The sequence below is a fragment of the Nomia melanderi genome, chromosome 7 (genome assembly GCF_051020985.1).
Source record: "Nomia melanderi isolate GNS246 chromosome 7, iyNomMela1, whole genome shotgun sequence".
Taxonomy (NCBI): domain Eukaryota; kingdom Metazoa; phylum Arthropoda; class Insecta; order Hymenoptera; family Halictidae; genus Nomia; species Nomia melanderi.
The window spans coordinates 7618403-7634363 of NC_135005.1; the positions used below are offsets into that span (position 1 = coordinate 7618403).

The 15961-nt window shown below is 37.3% G+C and overlaps 1 protein-coding gene across 20 annotated transcripts in view; it reads right to left on the reverse strand.

The window, feature by feature from the left end:
• Glut1 (Glucose transporter 1) overlaps positions 1–15961 on the reverse strand; it is a 57125-nt gene that overhangs the window by 12532 nt on the left and 28632 nt on the right. For 15 of the 20 annotated variants that reach the window (XR_012998962.1, XM_076369205.1, XM_076369206.1 and 12 more), the window contains 9 exons: positions 9200–9392; positions 8472–8582; positions 7918–8013; positions 7540–7700; positions 6974–7333; positions 6262–6493; positions 5895–6107; positions 2350–2574; positions 744–883 (listed from right to left, as the gene is read on the reverse strand). Coding sequence is in view for 19 of the 20 variants with exons in the window: in XM_076369205.1 (XP_076225320.1) it covers positions 744–883; positions 2350–2574; positions 5895–6107; positions 6262–6493; positions 6974–7333; positions 7540–7700; positions 7918–8013; positions 8472–8582; positions 9200–9392 (1731 nt within the window). In the remaining variant the exon portion in view is untranslated. Of the gene's footprint in view, positions 1–743; positions 884–2349; positions 2575–5894; positions 6108–6261; positions 6494–6973; positions 7334–7539; positions 7701–7917; positions 8014–8471; positions 8583–9199; positions 9393–12468; positions 12756–15961 lie in introns of those variants that run through there. The other 5 variants (XM_076369211.1, XM_076369209.1, XM_076369220.1 and 2 more) reach the window with 4 other exon arrangements.

Here is a 15961-nt window from a genome sequence, read left to right on the forward strand (position 1 = left end):
TAATTTTGTAGAAAGTGATAGATTTCAAAACAATCTGAAATGTGTAATCCAATAAGACTATTGACGTGTATAATATGTCGTTGGCAATTTTTGAACAAAAACATCACGAGGTGAGTAGCACGTCTTTTCAGCACAAGTGATTAAGACTGCTTGGGCTGCTCTGAATGAACAAATTTTATTCTTTCTTTTCAACTAATCTTTTCACGTGGAATTACTTGTTTCTCGTTCGTATCGCGGAAACCCCCTGTAAATGGACAGTTCCTAACTGCCCGTTTGTTCGCAAAAATGTAAACTGCGAGCCTCTGAGGTTTCTTTTGGAATGTCACAAGGTTACATACACTCGATGCGTCTTGTTCGTACGAATATACACGGGCGGATGCGTGGACGGATATAATAACAGTACGCGTGTGTCATGCATCGGATATGCACAGGAAATAATACTCTTGTCCCCTTTGATTTTCGATCAAGCGGGAAACATATTGTTTTACAAGAAGAAAGGTTATACAAAAGTGTCGCGTCCATAACCTCGTACTATTAATTTAACAAAGAAGAATCGAAACTGAAACGACCAAGCCGACTGCGAGTAGTCATATAACAATCAACAGGTAGTACATACAATTAATTAATGAAGATCGATCGAAATCAGCGTTAAAACAGAAAATGCACTCGTAACTGAAGATTATCTATCTAATGACTTGCTATACGTATTGGGGATGGTATTAAGTGGCTTATTTATTGCGTACCTGTCGTTACCGTGCCTGAATAACGCTAGAATTTCTTCGAATGTTTTATTCTTGGTCTCGGGAACCTTCTTGTACGTGAAGATCCAGAAGATGGCTAGGAATGCACTGAACGGTAGGAACGTGTAGTTTTCAAGGCTAGTCTGTAACACATCAGAGTTCATGGGGATTAGTTAATGAATAGTTAAGAAAGTTAATTAATTTAAAATGAAGGAAGATAAAGATTTTGAGAAATTAAGTAGTATTCTCATTTGTTTACGATATTGTCATCCTTTCGAAGGTTCACATATTTCCTAACATTTTTAACCTCTTGGCCTACGATTTATTTCTCAACTGTGACAGGTACAACTACTTTGTCATTAATAATTTATTGAAAGAAAAGAGGAAACTTCTATGCATATCCTATATCGAAGTTTGCTCTAAAGTATAATAATTGGTAATAAAAAAATAATATTTCATTTGCATTTAGATGAATTGGGTAATATTTATGTTTGTTAAATTCTATTTAAAATCTTCACCATGTGTCTCGCATGTTATTGTAAGGCAAGGAGTTGGCAGAGTTCATATAAGACAATTATAAATATTAATATTATTTTATGCATTATATTTATTTCAATACCATCTATTTACTTGAATTTTTCAGAATTTTTCTAATATCGAAATTGAAGTAAAACTCGTATTTTGTAACATTAAAAAAGTGACATACAACGATAGTCAATACATCAATGATAAAAAAGAGGTAAGTATTCATTTCGTATGTTAGAAGTTACCATAGAAAAAAACATGACGTAATACAAACGAAATCAGTGACATCTAATATAATGTTAATAATATCAATTACAATATATTATCATAGATCACAAATAAATCATAAATGTATCAATGATCATAATAGACCATTAGTGGACTGTCAAAAATCTTATCTCTTCCTGACTTAACAACGATTTCCATCTTTCATTGCAAAACGATGTGAAAACTTGGCTAACATTTTATTTATATATTAAATTAGGACTTATAATAAGTATCTTCAAATTTCTTCAAATTTTCACAAAACTCGCCATAATGAAAAATCGATTTTAAATCGAACAATTATATTGTGATTACATTACATTAATGTGATTATCTTATATTGCTTTAACATAGTTCAATTCAGTGTTTTGATGGTTTCAATACACTTTCTTAGAACTGCGCGCTGACTCAAAATTTTGTCATAGTTAAGGGGTTAACGTAGCTTGCTGCTAATACCAATGTTATTCATTGAACTAGTAAAATACTCATTGATATCGGACCTCAAATTCATTGTTAATCCTTTGCACTCGCTTTATTTTCAATGTTATTGGGTGTAAACTTGTATTTATTTCTAGAGAAACGTATTAAAGTAATTTACAGCGGTAGAATTCAACGTTTTATATTTATTTTATTTACTATTGTCGTAATAAGATTTAATTTTTACAATCTTTCAAAGTGTGATACTTTGTAAAGTACCACAAATAAATTGTAACGAATTTCTATTGTCATTTCCAATACGACACACGAGTGCAAAGGGTTAACAGGAAACTCGCTCGGACTTTGTCCGATACTCAATAATACAATATCAACGAATGATTACCTTCATACTCGGGAAACCAATGCCAACCAAGAAATTAGCCATCCAATTGACGAGTACCGCGATAGACATGGCGGCTGGTCTGGGACCCTGCGAGAACAGCTCGGCGGTGATCATCCAGGGGATGGAGCCGGGCCCGACCGCGAAGAACACGACGAAACTGAGCGTCGACACGACCGACAGATATGACATCCAGTCAATCATCTCCTGCACATAACCGAAAAACTCCTATCAGGCAGTAGAATCGTGTTCTTCTTTCCTGAGCAGCCGGAGGAGTCTCTCTCAGGATAGAACGGAAAAAAGAAAATCGTTTACGACCTACGAAAAAACTCAATGAGAATAAAACTCATAAGTATACGGGCATGCACTTGTGCAGCTCAACCCTGTGTCTTGAGGCTTGATGATGCGACTGCAACAATGCGAACGTGCTCTCTTATATGTATGTATATGTATATATCTTGTCCCTTTCTCTCTTTTTTGGGGGGATATTTTTTAAAGCAATGAAGCATGACTGGCTATTTTTACCCGTGAGGATCAATTAACCGGGACACGTTGCTTAGACCTCAACTGGAATCGTGTTTAGAAACGTATAATATAAAAAAAACACGTCTAGCATTAGATCTCTTTTTTATAGAAACAAAATTGCACGATCGACGAGTTCGAGTCGTGCGAGGAGAATACAACCATGCTTCGAATATTCATTCTCGCGAGAAGATGGATGAGTGTTTTTTAATTGAATTTATCGATTGAGAATCGTTGTTTTTCATTCGCTATAATTTTCCATAGAAATTATAAAAGTTTGATGAACAATAAGATTAATTATGCTGTATGTATAATCTGTAAGTGACTATTGCTTTGAATAATCTATTAGGAAATGTTTTGCAATAGTATAATAAAGAATCAGTGAATTTTATTTATTAGTAGTAGTTTAGTAGTTGCACCTAGTAGTGGTTGTATTAATAATAGTTATTTACTAATAGTATTAGTAGCAGTAGGAGAAAAAAGTTTGTCAGTGCTCAATCTGTGATTAATTTGCAAACGATTGTCGAAACACCACTTGCGTAGCTTCTCCCTCTATGTATCCTCTTCGTTCTAAAAGCAGTTTAGGTGCTTTGTGGTGTGTATATTTGCAGGACATAAAAGCCACACACAAACGAGAAGTGTGTTGAAAAGAGGAAATTGTATTCTCCTCACACAGAAGACATTAATGAAATCAAATATACATATGGGATACTTCAAGACGGGTATAAATTATTCTACATGCGAAAATAAGACTTTCTGTATAGAATCCTTCGTTTCTGAAATATTCGAATTTGAAAATTCTATTTCTGTACATTTTTGAATTGGTAACAAAAAAAGATATTATTTTAATTTAAAAATAAAAATTAAAAATTGCTTAAAACGATACTAGACTTTTTGGCTAATTGTAAGATATTGACTTCGACTGACGCGTCTGTTCATGGCAGACCGCATCTACTTGCTGCAATCACGATTGCATGCACGCCGAACATTCGGAATCGATTACCTCGGAAACGAAGTGTCACAGAAGGAAAATGTATTCTACATTTTCGACTTATTTTTGCTCGTAGAATTATTCTGCAATCCGTACTGAAATAACCTATACAGTGTCCAAAAGTAAATCGATCAAACTTCGAGAACGTATTTTACAATTAAAAATAAAGAAAAATGTGATTTATATTGTTTCCAAACACATAATTATTTTTATAGTTTCACATTTTTTTAACTTTTTATGAAAAAGTGAAATACTAAGAAAATAATTAATATTTTCATATAAACTGTGAGTAAAATACTTCGAGATCAATTTTTACTTTCCATCATAGTTTGACTGTTTCGCTTTAAGACACACTGTATATCAGTGTCACGAACAATAGGAAAAACATAGTGTTTGTCGGCTCTTGTGGCTCCTTTGAATATTATTTCTCTTTCGTCTCTCGAATCGGGGAAGCAAGGATTGCTAGTAACAATCGGCTCACGGTTGAAGACAAAGAAAAAAAAAAAGAAGTACCGGAAGCAAATCTCGAGACTCGATTTTTCCATGTATCGAACCGATAATAATGTAACATGACAAAGGGTGACAGGTTTGAGCCAAATAGAATGTAGACTAATAATAAAGGGAGTAAATGTCTCCTCCAGGCAGTCACGAAAGAGGCCGTCAGTGAACAGGGAGGGGAGGGAGGGGAAACTGGAGGGGAACAGGTTGGTAAAAAGCACAATTATTAGAAGCCTAAGCGACAAAATAAAACTGCATGCACCAGGTACTTAACACGTGTATTACGTTATTAAATATTCTATTCTGATATTATTAAATCAAGGATATTTCTTTGAATTCTGAACACCAAATTCTGAAAAGTAATTCTGTGTCACATGTCTACTCGAGTGTTACACCTGAAAGTTGTATCAGACAATAGAATTCTAGAGCACAGATTTAATATTAAAATAATCAGTTTACTCTCCAATAGTGATCACAATTACTCCCTAGACGAAAACTGGTTAAACTTTCGTGGGAGTTAATAGATACGAGAAACTATATTACACTCCATTAAAATTTATTTAAACAAGTTTAAACGTTTAAAATGTTACAAAAATAGTACCATGTTAGTGGGGAGTGTTTTTAGAATCATTTTCTGTGAGAAACGTTTCTATAGCGTTCACAATTAACGCGCAAATAATTTTTAAAGTTGAATATTCGTAAGTTTTTAAGTGACTAAAGGTAACTGAATATTTCTACTTTCAAATTTGTTTTTGACATTTTACAAGAATCAGACAGTGAATATTACAAATGATAGTGTTGGACAATATTAATATTTTACTTTAAAGTGTTAAAGGATTCTCGCAGAAGTTTATCCGAGTAGACAAATGCATGAACTACTATCGAGAATTATTTTTAAGAGCGCGAATGTACGTTAGACGTGTCAGCGTACCGAAAAATCCGTAACTTCTCCATTGCAAATGAAGTATAATGTGCAGGAAACGGGGGTCAGACCTTACAAGTTACATGAATGTTCGGGAATAAATTAAAATGAATCATCGAATGCAAGTTTGTATACGTAAAAGTGGTGATAATTCTCACTGTCGGTGCAGTGCCGCACTCCAGCTGTGAACAAAGTGTTTAGATACACCTTTCGCCAAGGTGCACGAAGTGACAAAGCACAAAGAGACAGCTATATACAATCCACGTTCATTGTGGTGTACTTAAATGCCTTACGAGACCTAATTCTGTTCGAGTTTCTACTTCGAACATTAATCTCTCCCTACGACAACACTCGATTCTCATTTACAAAAGCGAATATCATTTTCTACTTGATCTTCTTTCTCGATACGATGATTCCCATTTACCATACAGTGGCAAATGCATCGAGTATCATCGTTACATTTCTCTTTTTCAATTACAATACCAATATAAATTCTATTTGAACATAAATTCCAATGTAACTTTAATTATTTCAATTCACTTTTTCAACACGAAAGTGATCATATACATATATACTTATAGTTGGAAACGACAGGGTCCTAAAAGTTTCACTTACCTTTATGAGAAAAGAAATTGTGATGAATATTGAAAAGATAAACATGCCACCAAGACCGTATAAGTGAAGTGTACGCCTTCCTGTTCTATCCATAAGCGGGATGGATACTAACGTCATACAAACCATAATGGCACCTATGCCAATGGTTGCAAACTTGGCACTCTCCTCTGTCAGGCCAGAACTGGTGAACAAATTTGTCGAATAGTAAAACACCTGCAGAGAGACAGAGATGTCGGTGAAATTTTCGGGTGCTGTCGCACCGCGACGAATCGCTGTTCGGGGAACTTAAACAATGCCATCCAACTGGACCGGAATTTAAATTTCATGGACGTTAATGCACAGAGAATTTACAGCGGCGGCTACTCACAGCGTTAATGCCTGAAAGCTGTTGGGAAAGTTGCATAACCACGCCGATAACGAGGGGTGCTCTTAGCGTCGGACTACATATGAGCTCTGTCATCGATATTCTAGACTCGGCTTGTTGAGCCCGTTCCTCGGCTCTCATTTCCTCGATGTCTTCTTCCACTTCGTTGCTCGCTCTCAACCTTCTCAATGCTTTGCGAGCCTCCTCCTCCCACTGTTTGGTAATGAGCAAATATCTGCAGAACGGAATTCAGAATTGACTAAAGGCTCCACACGTTTAAGGATTTGTAGCTAAAAGAGGGGGGTTTTGTTTATATCTACTGGCTATTTATTTACCATTAACCCGACATTTATGGGATACTGAGAATTTACGAGTACAGAAATCCTTCGATGATTAAATTGAATCCGCTAAGGAGCATATAGCAAAGCAATGATCTTTTAGTCTAATCTACTGACTAGTACAGTGTGCAATAATATTACTTAATGGTAGACTTAATATTTATTTTATAGCAGAAACGAGTTAAATAATTACTTTAAATAATAGAATTAATATCATGAACAACTGAAAGTAAGTTAGGGGATAAGCGTTGTACTGTACTGATTTCTTTAGATAGATTCTGCTTTCTACAATACAAGTCTCTGTGGAATATCTTACGCACGAGAATGTCTAGAATATGTCTAACAGGGACTTCTTACCAGCAACTTCTAATATCTACCTTGGTGATTCAGGGCAAACTGGAAGCAGCAACAACTGTAGTATCGCCGGGCAGATAGCTAGCCCTAAGAGTACCGGCCAACCCTCATTCGTCCCAAGGATTTGCTCGATGCCCAGCACCTGGGAGACCAGGAGACCCACCGTAACAGCGAGCTGGTTCACCGTGCCTAGGCCGCCTCTCAGGTTCAGTGGTGCTATCTCCGATATGTACATGGGAACCAACGAGGTGTTCAAGCCACAATTGACACCGATGATGAACCGTCCAAAGAACAACATTTCGTACGAGTGAGCAATCTTTGTACAACCCATCAGGCACGCCCCCACGATGCCCAGCACGTTGTTTAGCAGTAAGCCCCCCTTTCTGTTGGCGGATAGAACGAAAAAACAGAAAAACAAAGTGGACGATGTTAATGGCCAGTTTCAATGATCCATCAGTTACCTGACAGAGCGCGCTAGCATTTTTTTCGTAACGATGTAGCTTTGCGTAATACACAATTTGCCTAGCTTTGTAGATATACATACAACGTGGCTTAGCAGGATTACTGATAAACGGAATGGCGTACAAACCTGCCAAATCTGTTGGCAATTATTCCACCGCTAAAACCACCTAGCATACCACCGATCGCGAATATGCTTACGGCCACCGAGTACAGTTTCTTCACGGAGTCGTCGGAGATGTCCTCCCCGTATCGGTCCTTGTACACGTCTTTCATGAAATTCTCTATGTTCTGAAACATTCGGGTCGTGCTTTTTATAGGAAAACTCGTATCTATTGTCGCAAGTTTGTATTTATCTATGTGAACGAAGAGTTCGATATTTCTAGGGGTTGTTCTGGAAAGTCGAAGAATTTATTCTTTTTTCTTTGATTTTTTGAGAGTACTTTTCAAGTAGATATCTATGTAAAGAAAGAGTTTGATATCTTTAGATGTTATTCGCAAAACGTACCACTTCCGGCGCATTAATGACTCCAGTGTTGTATCCGAACTGCAACATTCCTAAAACTGCAGCCAATATTGCATACGACAGGAAAAGTGTCAGTCCCTGAAAATATCACGTACAGTATTAATCGTTGAAAGATCGATTCAAGTTCGCGAACAAATATCAAATCTCAATGGAAAAAAACGAAGAACATAACAATAAAACAATCGCAGCGTCAAACAAAAAATAATTCTTATGACAATAGAAATCATAAACGATGAAAGGGTAAATAAAAGAACACCAGAGAATGTTAGACTGGTTTATTACAAAATATTTGTCAAATGTAACTATAAAATCATGCGCTACAATGAGACGAATAATACGATAATCATAAAAATTAAACGGGACGGTATAACGAAACAAATACAGCCACGATACGCTGGTATTATGATGATGATGATTATGATAATGATGATTGTACAAAACAAGCAGCCATTGAAAGCGATATCATACTTTGCTCGTTAGAAAAGAAAAATGTCACGCCAAAAAATAAGTATTTTGGTTCGAGATACAAGGATCACCTGTTGTAAAAGTCTAAGTTTCCGCCGATGAGAGTGTTCTTCTAGTCGATCCACATATTCTCGTAACTCTTCTATCTCCTCTTTCACCTGCTGTACTGTATCGAGTTCGTGCTGCGTTGGATTAGGAAATGACGGTTTAAAAATAGGAAGACACTTCCAAACGAGAGTACTAAAATTCTATAGCTATGTATATTTCAAGAATGTCGGGTCAAATCATTCGTCAAAATAATTAACCCATTTCAGTGATCTCTTCGCGCGGAACGGTTGCTCCACAAGTTTCGAGGACATCTGGAATATAATAAAACCAAACCGACAAGACTTTCGATCGAATGCCATTCTCTATAATTTATTACACATAAATACGAAATGGAGTTCAGAACTACAGCTTCAAATTCAAAGTAGAATACAAGCGATCTTTCAAACGCAAATAAATGAAATTAAACAAATTTTATAGCGCCTGCACTCACAAAATAAGATAAGAAACAACCTTCATTCAAAACATTCAATTCGTACAGCTCAAAATTCGTCATTAATTTCAAGTCGTTTAAATGCGATGTTTAAAACCCTGGTGCGATTTTACGGAGTAACATCCCGTTCGCCGGCACTCGAAATCCATGGGACAACCGATCAAGCGAAAGATCTCTTCAAACAGCGGGTGAAGATGGAGACCGGGTAATTTTGGAGCGAGCAAGCGACTCAAGGGGTTGGACACAGATCGGTAACAATACCTTGATCGCGACCATGTCCCGTTTGACCTCGCTGACCTCGCTCTGACAAGACTCTACGCTCTTGGTGAGCTCCTGCAGCTGTGTGCGAATCTCGCATAGGGCGACGGTCGTCTCCAGCTGGCGGTCACCCCGCTGCAGCTCGTCCAGCTTGGCACTCAAGTTCATACTCATAACGCTGACCTGTTTCTGCAGACTGCCCACACACATATACCCTAACGTGAATCACGCTGGCTCGCCCCCGATTTCAAATGGAAATCGACAACAATTTGTCGGGCACACATCGACAGACACTAGACACGATCAAGGCTAAACTATGTAGGTATATATATATACCTATATGTATATGTATATATGTATATGTATATATATATATGCCTAGGTGGTATCCCTAAAAGAGAGGTCCAACTAAACTTCGCGCGATACTGCCGAGCCTTACACACGTTTCTTTTTTAGCGTCACAGACAGCAAACAGACAGAATGCGTACGACACTCATACAACACCGCCGTGTGTATTTTCGTTTCTCCCGGTGTTATCCTGTATGCTGTATATATGCTAGATATTTGTACATATATATATATTTTTTTCTTTCCTTCTTTCTATATATTTTCTTTCATTTTTTTTTCCTCATATCAGGCGCTCGTTTATATTCTCTCTTTGTCACGTGCGAGGATATAAAGCTCTAGCCAACGGTGGAGAAAAAAGAACGGATGCTGTAACTCAACAAGTGTAAGTACACGGCTTGGCTACCGCCATTTTCCTCTGGTGCTTGCTTTGAGAAAAAAAAGGAAAAGAAAATTTGTCGTTAGCGAGCCAGCGGTAGCTCGGCAGCTAAGGAAGCGTCGGGAATACACGATTACGGCACGTTAACGGAGAGAAAGATTCATGTGTGTACACGGGGTGTCGGGTAAAAGTTGAGTTTCGATTTTGGAAGATTACGGCACCCCTCAAAACGAGCGATAAAGTTTTGGTAAAGAATTCTTGATGGTTAAATCGTGTTTTCCATATGTTTACTTCATTTCATTTTGTTCAGTTTGAGAGCTAGGAAGTAGATGTTTATTAGAATCGAAATAATAATAATCGAAGAAGGTTGTAATAATCTTTTTGAATGTAATGATTATACTAATGGATTTTTCAACGCGTGCATGCATCGATGCGTAAACGTGGCGAACAGTATGAGCGGCCATATTGAATATCTACTTCGGAGGTTATGTTTCATCGACAAAGATATTTATTAAGACATTTGTCTCCGAAAGCAACGAGTTTGAAACCCACGTTTACTAAGACATTTTCGTCGTCTAGATGAGCACTGTATGCCTCTAACCTTAAATCGCAACTTTAGTCAACACCCTGTATACAATATATACTATACACAAACAAAGAAATATTATCATATAAATATATATTATGAACCGCCTATGTAATATGAATATACATAGAAGTATAATATAATATCGAATCGAAAGGAATATAGCACAATGTACAAACGCCACTAAAAGCAGGTCTAAAATTGTGTGTGGGTGAGTGTCAGGGTGAAACACTACAGTGATATATATGTATATATTTTTTTTTTAAATAAATATATATATATATATATTTATATTAATATACACATTAAACATAGTTGTCAGAGCTGTGCACATTAGATGGAAGTTTGTGAAGGTGAATAGATGGAAACTAGTCCCCTCGTATAACGGGTATACATAATAGACCCTCCCCCGTTAGTTTCAACACATCGGAAGGACCACCTGTTTTTTTTCTTTTTTTTGTTCTTTTTTTCAATGGAAAATGCAATATGAGTTTCATCCCCCCTCTCCCGTTTCATAAAGCATTTTCCCCCGTGAGTAACGCGGCGAGAAAGAGAAAAAGAGAGATAGAGATAGAAAAAAAAGAGAGCTTCGGCACACGCGAAGCCTAAGTGTCTACGCAAAACACGATGCGGGAAATGTGCAAGTGGGTTGAGAAACAATGAGATTCCGATGCTGGTGGTTATAGATCGCAAAATGTAGGTAACGAATGAATGATCATAGATGTATCTCGATCGAGGGAGATTTTTTTGTTTCGATTGATTCCTTTCTTTTTTTATTTTTGCAAACTTGTCAATCGATGTGCACAGCCAAGCAAAAAGGGTGATTCAAATCAACGGAAGAATGGAGAACTAAAGAGATCAACGGAAAGAGAGAAGAAAGAAGGGGTGGGTGGTGGCTGAAAAAGGGGTGAAAATTTCACGCAAGGCATGAGCGACGGTGTGAACAGTGAAAAATGAATGAACACATGAACTTGTAGCGCGGCCAGCGAGATCTCCATAGTTCCGTTGAAGATTTTACCTTGATTTCCATTGTTGCTAATCGAAGTTTCGTCGTTTTTCATTGAAATCTATTTTTTCTACTTAAAACGTTTTTTCATTTTTATTTTTGATTTTTATTGTATTTTTTGTAAAGTAAATTGTATTAATTTATTTTTATTATTGTAAGAGTTATTAAATAAGAAGGAAACAATAGGAAAAAGTGAAGTAGGAAGTCAAAGATACAGAACTTCTTTAGTTTTTCAAGTTGATTGAAAAAAGTGTGGCTGGTATACACTATCAGTTACTGAACAAGAAAGCATTGACACTATAGGAATGGAACTATAAAAACTTCTCTCCAAATTACACATTCTTGCAATTAATTCATTTCTATACATTTCACCACAAACTCGTTTAACTCATCTCATTTAATTCATCTCTACACATTTCGCCATAAACTACAATTAAAACCCATTCACCTTACACAAAATATTACAAATTACTAATCAACATTCTACAGAACCACGGAATTTTCGCTGACCGCAAAAGAAGAGAAAGATAGAGATAGGAAGATAGGGAGACAGAAAGTAAAAAACAGAACGATCCAAATACAAACCAAAGAAACAAAAGAGAAGGAGAGAGAGAGAGAGGGAGAGAGAGAGGGAGAGAGAGAGAGAGAGGGAGAGAGGGAGAGAGAGAGAGAGAGAGAGAGAGAGAGAGAGAGAGAGAGAGAGAGAGAGAGAGAGAGAGAGAGAGAGAGAGAGAGAGAGAGAGAGAGAGAGAGAGAGAGAAAGAGAGGATTTATTCCATAAATGGATCAAGGTAAACGAAGACGAAACACAGGGTAGAATAATAATAAAAAAAAAACAAAGAATTTCAAAACCGAGAAGACGAATGAAACGGGAAAGAATAACAGTGAATAATAAAGAGATAGACAGATAGAAAGATAGAGAAAGAAAGAAGAGCAGTGATGATGTTGCCATGTACCTGGGAGGTAGGGAGACCATGGCTGTGTTCCGAAACTACAGTAGCCTCTATGCCTCCCCACTCACTCCTCTTGATTCAGTATTTCGTCTTATTCTCACTGATCTATTTGTTCTTTGCTTTGTTCACGACATATGTACGTACGTTGGATTATCCACCAAATCCAATCAATTGACTCTGAACGATTGCACAGCTTGTTGTCAAGTGGGTCCACAACCAAAGGTGGAGGGGTAACGTGTGGCGGGGGGTTTAAAGGCCGACGACGCCCGCCCCTGCCTTCTTATCTCACTCACTCTGTAAAACTTTACCTAGTTTGGAAACACAGTCGTGGTTCAGTCAATATCAAATGCCATGTCACAATTGATATAGTCGCTCGAAATTTTATTTTTTTTTTCTTTGTCACGTGACTGCCGATTCTTCTAAAGGACGGGCTCGTCACGTGCATAGACGAATTTTTCTTACTTTTTATATATATATATATATAATGTATAATATATATATATATGTATATTTCATTACTTCATTCCGTTACTCTACTAATTCCTTATATATTTCTCTTAATTTTTCTATGTATTTAGTTGTCTTTAAGTTTCATTTTTTTCTAGGTTCTCACGCATCGCATATGCGACGCGCCGCCAGCTTACTCACCCCTGCCTAGTCGCCCGCGTCCACAAGCGAGCTTGCAATTTGAATGGGACCATCACTTTTTCTTTTCCGTTTTCTTTTTGTTCTAACTACTACTTTGTTTAATTTCTTTGACGTTACTTTCTCTTTTTTTTTTGTTTTACTTTTTTTTCTCGTTTACTTTATTTCTGTTCGAAATGTGGAACGAACGGTCGGCAAAATAATTGACAAAAATCAGCATGATCTCATGAAGTGAGTATATATAAACAACAGACACGCACACGAAATAAGTCGCAACGGGCGAGACGGGCACGTTGAACAACGAGTGTATCGATCAGCGATACCAATGCCAAGGAAACGATACTGTGCATGTATCGTTATTCCGTGATGTGACTTGCGTGTATGTATATAGGTAGATACATTGCACGCGTTGAAATCTCCGATAATGCTCGATGATCTTTACGCGACCGCCATTACGGTCTGCCACCTCTCGTCGCGTGATTCATGAAATTCATCGAAGCGAGAGAGAGAGAGAGCGAGAGAGAGAGAGAGAGAGAGAGAGAGAGAGGAGAGAGAGAGAGAGAGAGAGAGAGAGAGAGAGAGAGAGAGAGAGAGAGAGAGATCTTCTCTTCCGTTTCGTTAAGAAGAGATTTCGATAAAGAAATTTCCTGAATTCTCGGAAGAAAGATATCGCGTCAAACCCTGTCGTCGATATCCGCCGTTCATCGTTCAACGGCGCCTCCGTTGCTCGCTTATTCGTGTACCCGACTTCGAGAGAACGTGACAATGACATCGAATGGAATGAGCAATCAGTGGTAAGCCTGCGAGCGCCGCAGCCAAAATAGAGAATTCATGTTTCAAACGGAAAAGAGAACGTAAAGAGAAAAGAACAACGGAAGGTCACACAAAAAAAAGAAAGAAAACGGAAAATCATAACGATTTTGTATCTCGTGAGATCGAGAACGTATCCGCCGGGTGTCTCGAATCTATTTTACTCGTCGCGTGTGACCAAGGGGTGTGTCGAGTATGTACAATGAACAGGACTAGAGCGAGTGTGATTTATATATATATATATGAATATATATATATATATATATATATATATATATATATAAATGTATGTATATGTATAGATACATATAAAAATGATAAAATGTCACGGCACAAAGCCTTGCATTGCATTCTCCGATTTACATAAAAATAGTCTATGTACGATGAAAAATAATAAGTGGGAAAAATGTGTCTTGTTCTTTCTAGTTTTCTTACTGTATGTTTATTTTCTCGCTTTTTTCTCTTTGTTTATTTTTTTCTATTCCCGGTTTTCTCGATATTGCTCATGTTTCGAACGAAGGCACCGCCACTTAGGCTGGGAATTACCTGGATGCGGTTCGAGAAGCACTGTGAGGTCGCAACAATTGGAGGTTCGAATGGGGAAAAAGGTTCGGTTTCGGATAATAAAATTTGTGTTCTACGAGAAAGAGAAATAGAAAGAGATAGATAGAGAGATAGATAGAGAGATAGATAGAGAGATAGATAGAGAGATAGATAGAGAGATAGATAGAGAGATAGATAGAGAGATAGATAGAGAGATAGATGGAGAGATAGATAGAGAAATAGATAGATAGATAGATAGATAGATAGACAGATAGAGAGAGAGTTTCGCCGATCGATAATGCAAGTGCTATCGATTCAGGGTACTTCAGGGCGAATAATAGAGAGCGAGAGAAGTGTTCTCTTAATTGGTATGCAAGCCTTAAGAGCTTATACACGCTGCTCTACTGTACTGCCGTGGCACTAAGCTAACGTTACTTTAGACGAGAATCAGAAAAAAAGTTACGATCAAAATTCCAAAAGAGCTCGAAAACTCGAGTAAAAAGTAACAAGCTACGACGGTCGCCGACGTCTCGGGATTGGCGAACGCTAACGTTAAAACTCTCTACGTTTTAAGGTCGCTGCCAGAATAAGAGCAGAGTAAGTACAGAATTGTTTCTATGGAAGTGCCTGAGAGAAAGATCACTACAGAATATATAAATACGGGAGGTCCTAGGAGTATGTAGGCGCTAAACTATGAAATCAAGTCGGTCAAAAGCGTCTCGATTCGCCGAGATTAATGTACAGCGACGAAATTTGATTTACTCCGATTTCACGGGTTGTTGTTCATTGAAGTACAGCTGTCGTGACGCGATCGAAGTGCGGTAGTGACTCGCCGATTCGCTGTCGATCGAAGAAACTTCCTTTTTCGTGTGCGAGGGATCGGTGAAAGATGAATCTCGTGTTCTAAATGTTAATCTGGTAGATATTTATTTAAAATTGAAAATTTAGTATTAAACTGAAAAAATTGAAATTTGAAAATCAAATTTTGAAAAACCCTGCGTTCATGTTAAGGAAAGCAGTTCAACGTATATTTCTCTCTATTTGAACTGTGCAATTTTGATGACTGTTCTTATGAAATAGAATGATATCTAAATTTTTCAGCACCGGATTTGTTTTAAGTATTTATATATATATAATATATATAAATTTTCTGTGTTATAGAGATTTATTAACAAACGAAATTATACAACGTAATGAACATTCTTTATAGTCACTGTACGCTTGTTACTATTTTGCCAAGGTCGATTCCAAATAACAACGAATCAGCGAGACACTTCAGTAAAAAAAAACATAAAAAGAATTATGGTAAAACGTCACAGTAGTCGATCAATGAATCAAAATAAAATCAACGGTATGAAATGAAATTTGAAGACCGTCGACGATGGATCCGGTAGGACCAACGATCCAGATAATTCTCAAAGACGTCGGTGGCGACGCCCATATCGTAACAATACGCAACGTCCTCGGCAAAACTGAATCCGACACGTATCATGTGTGT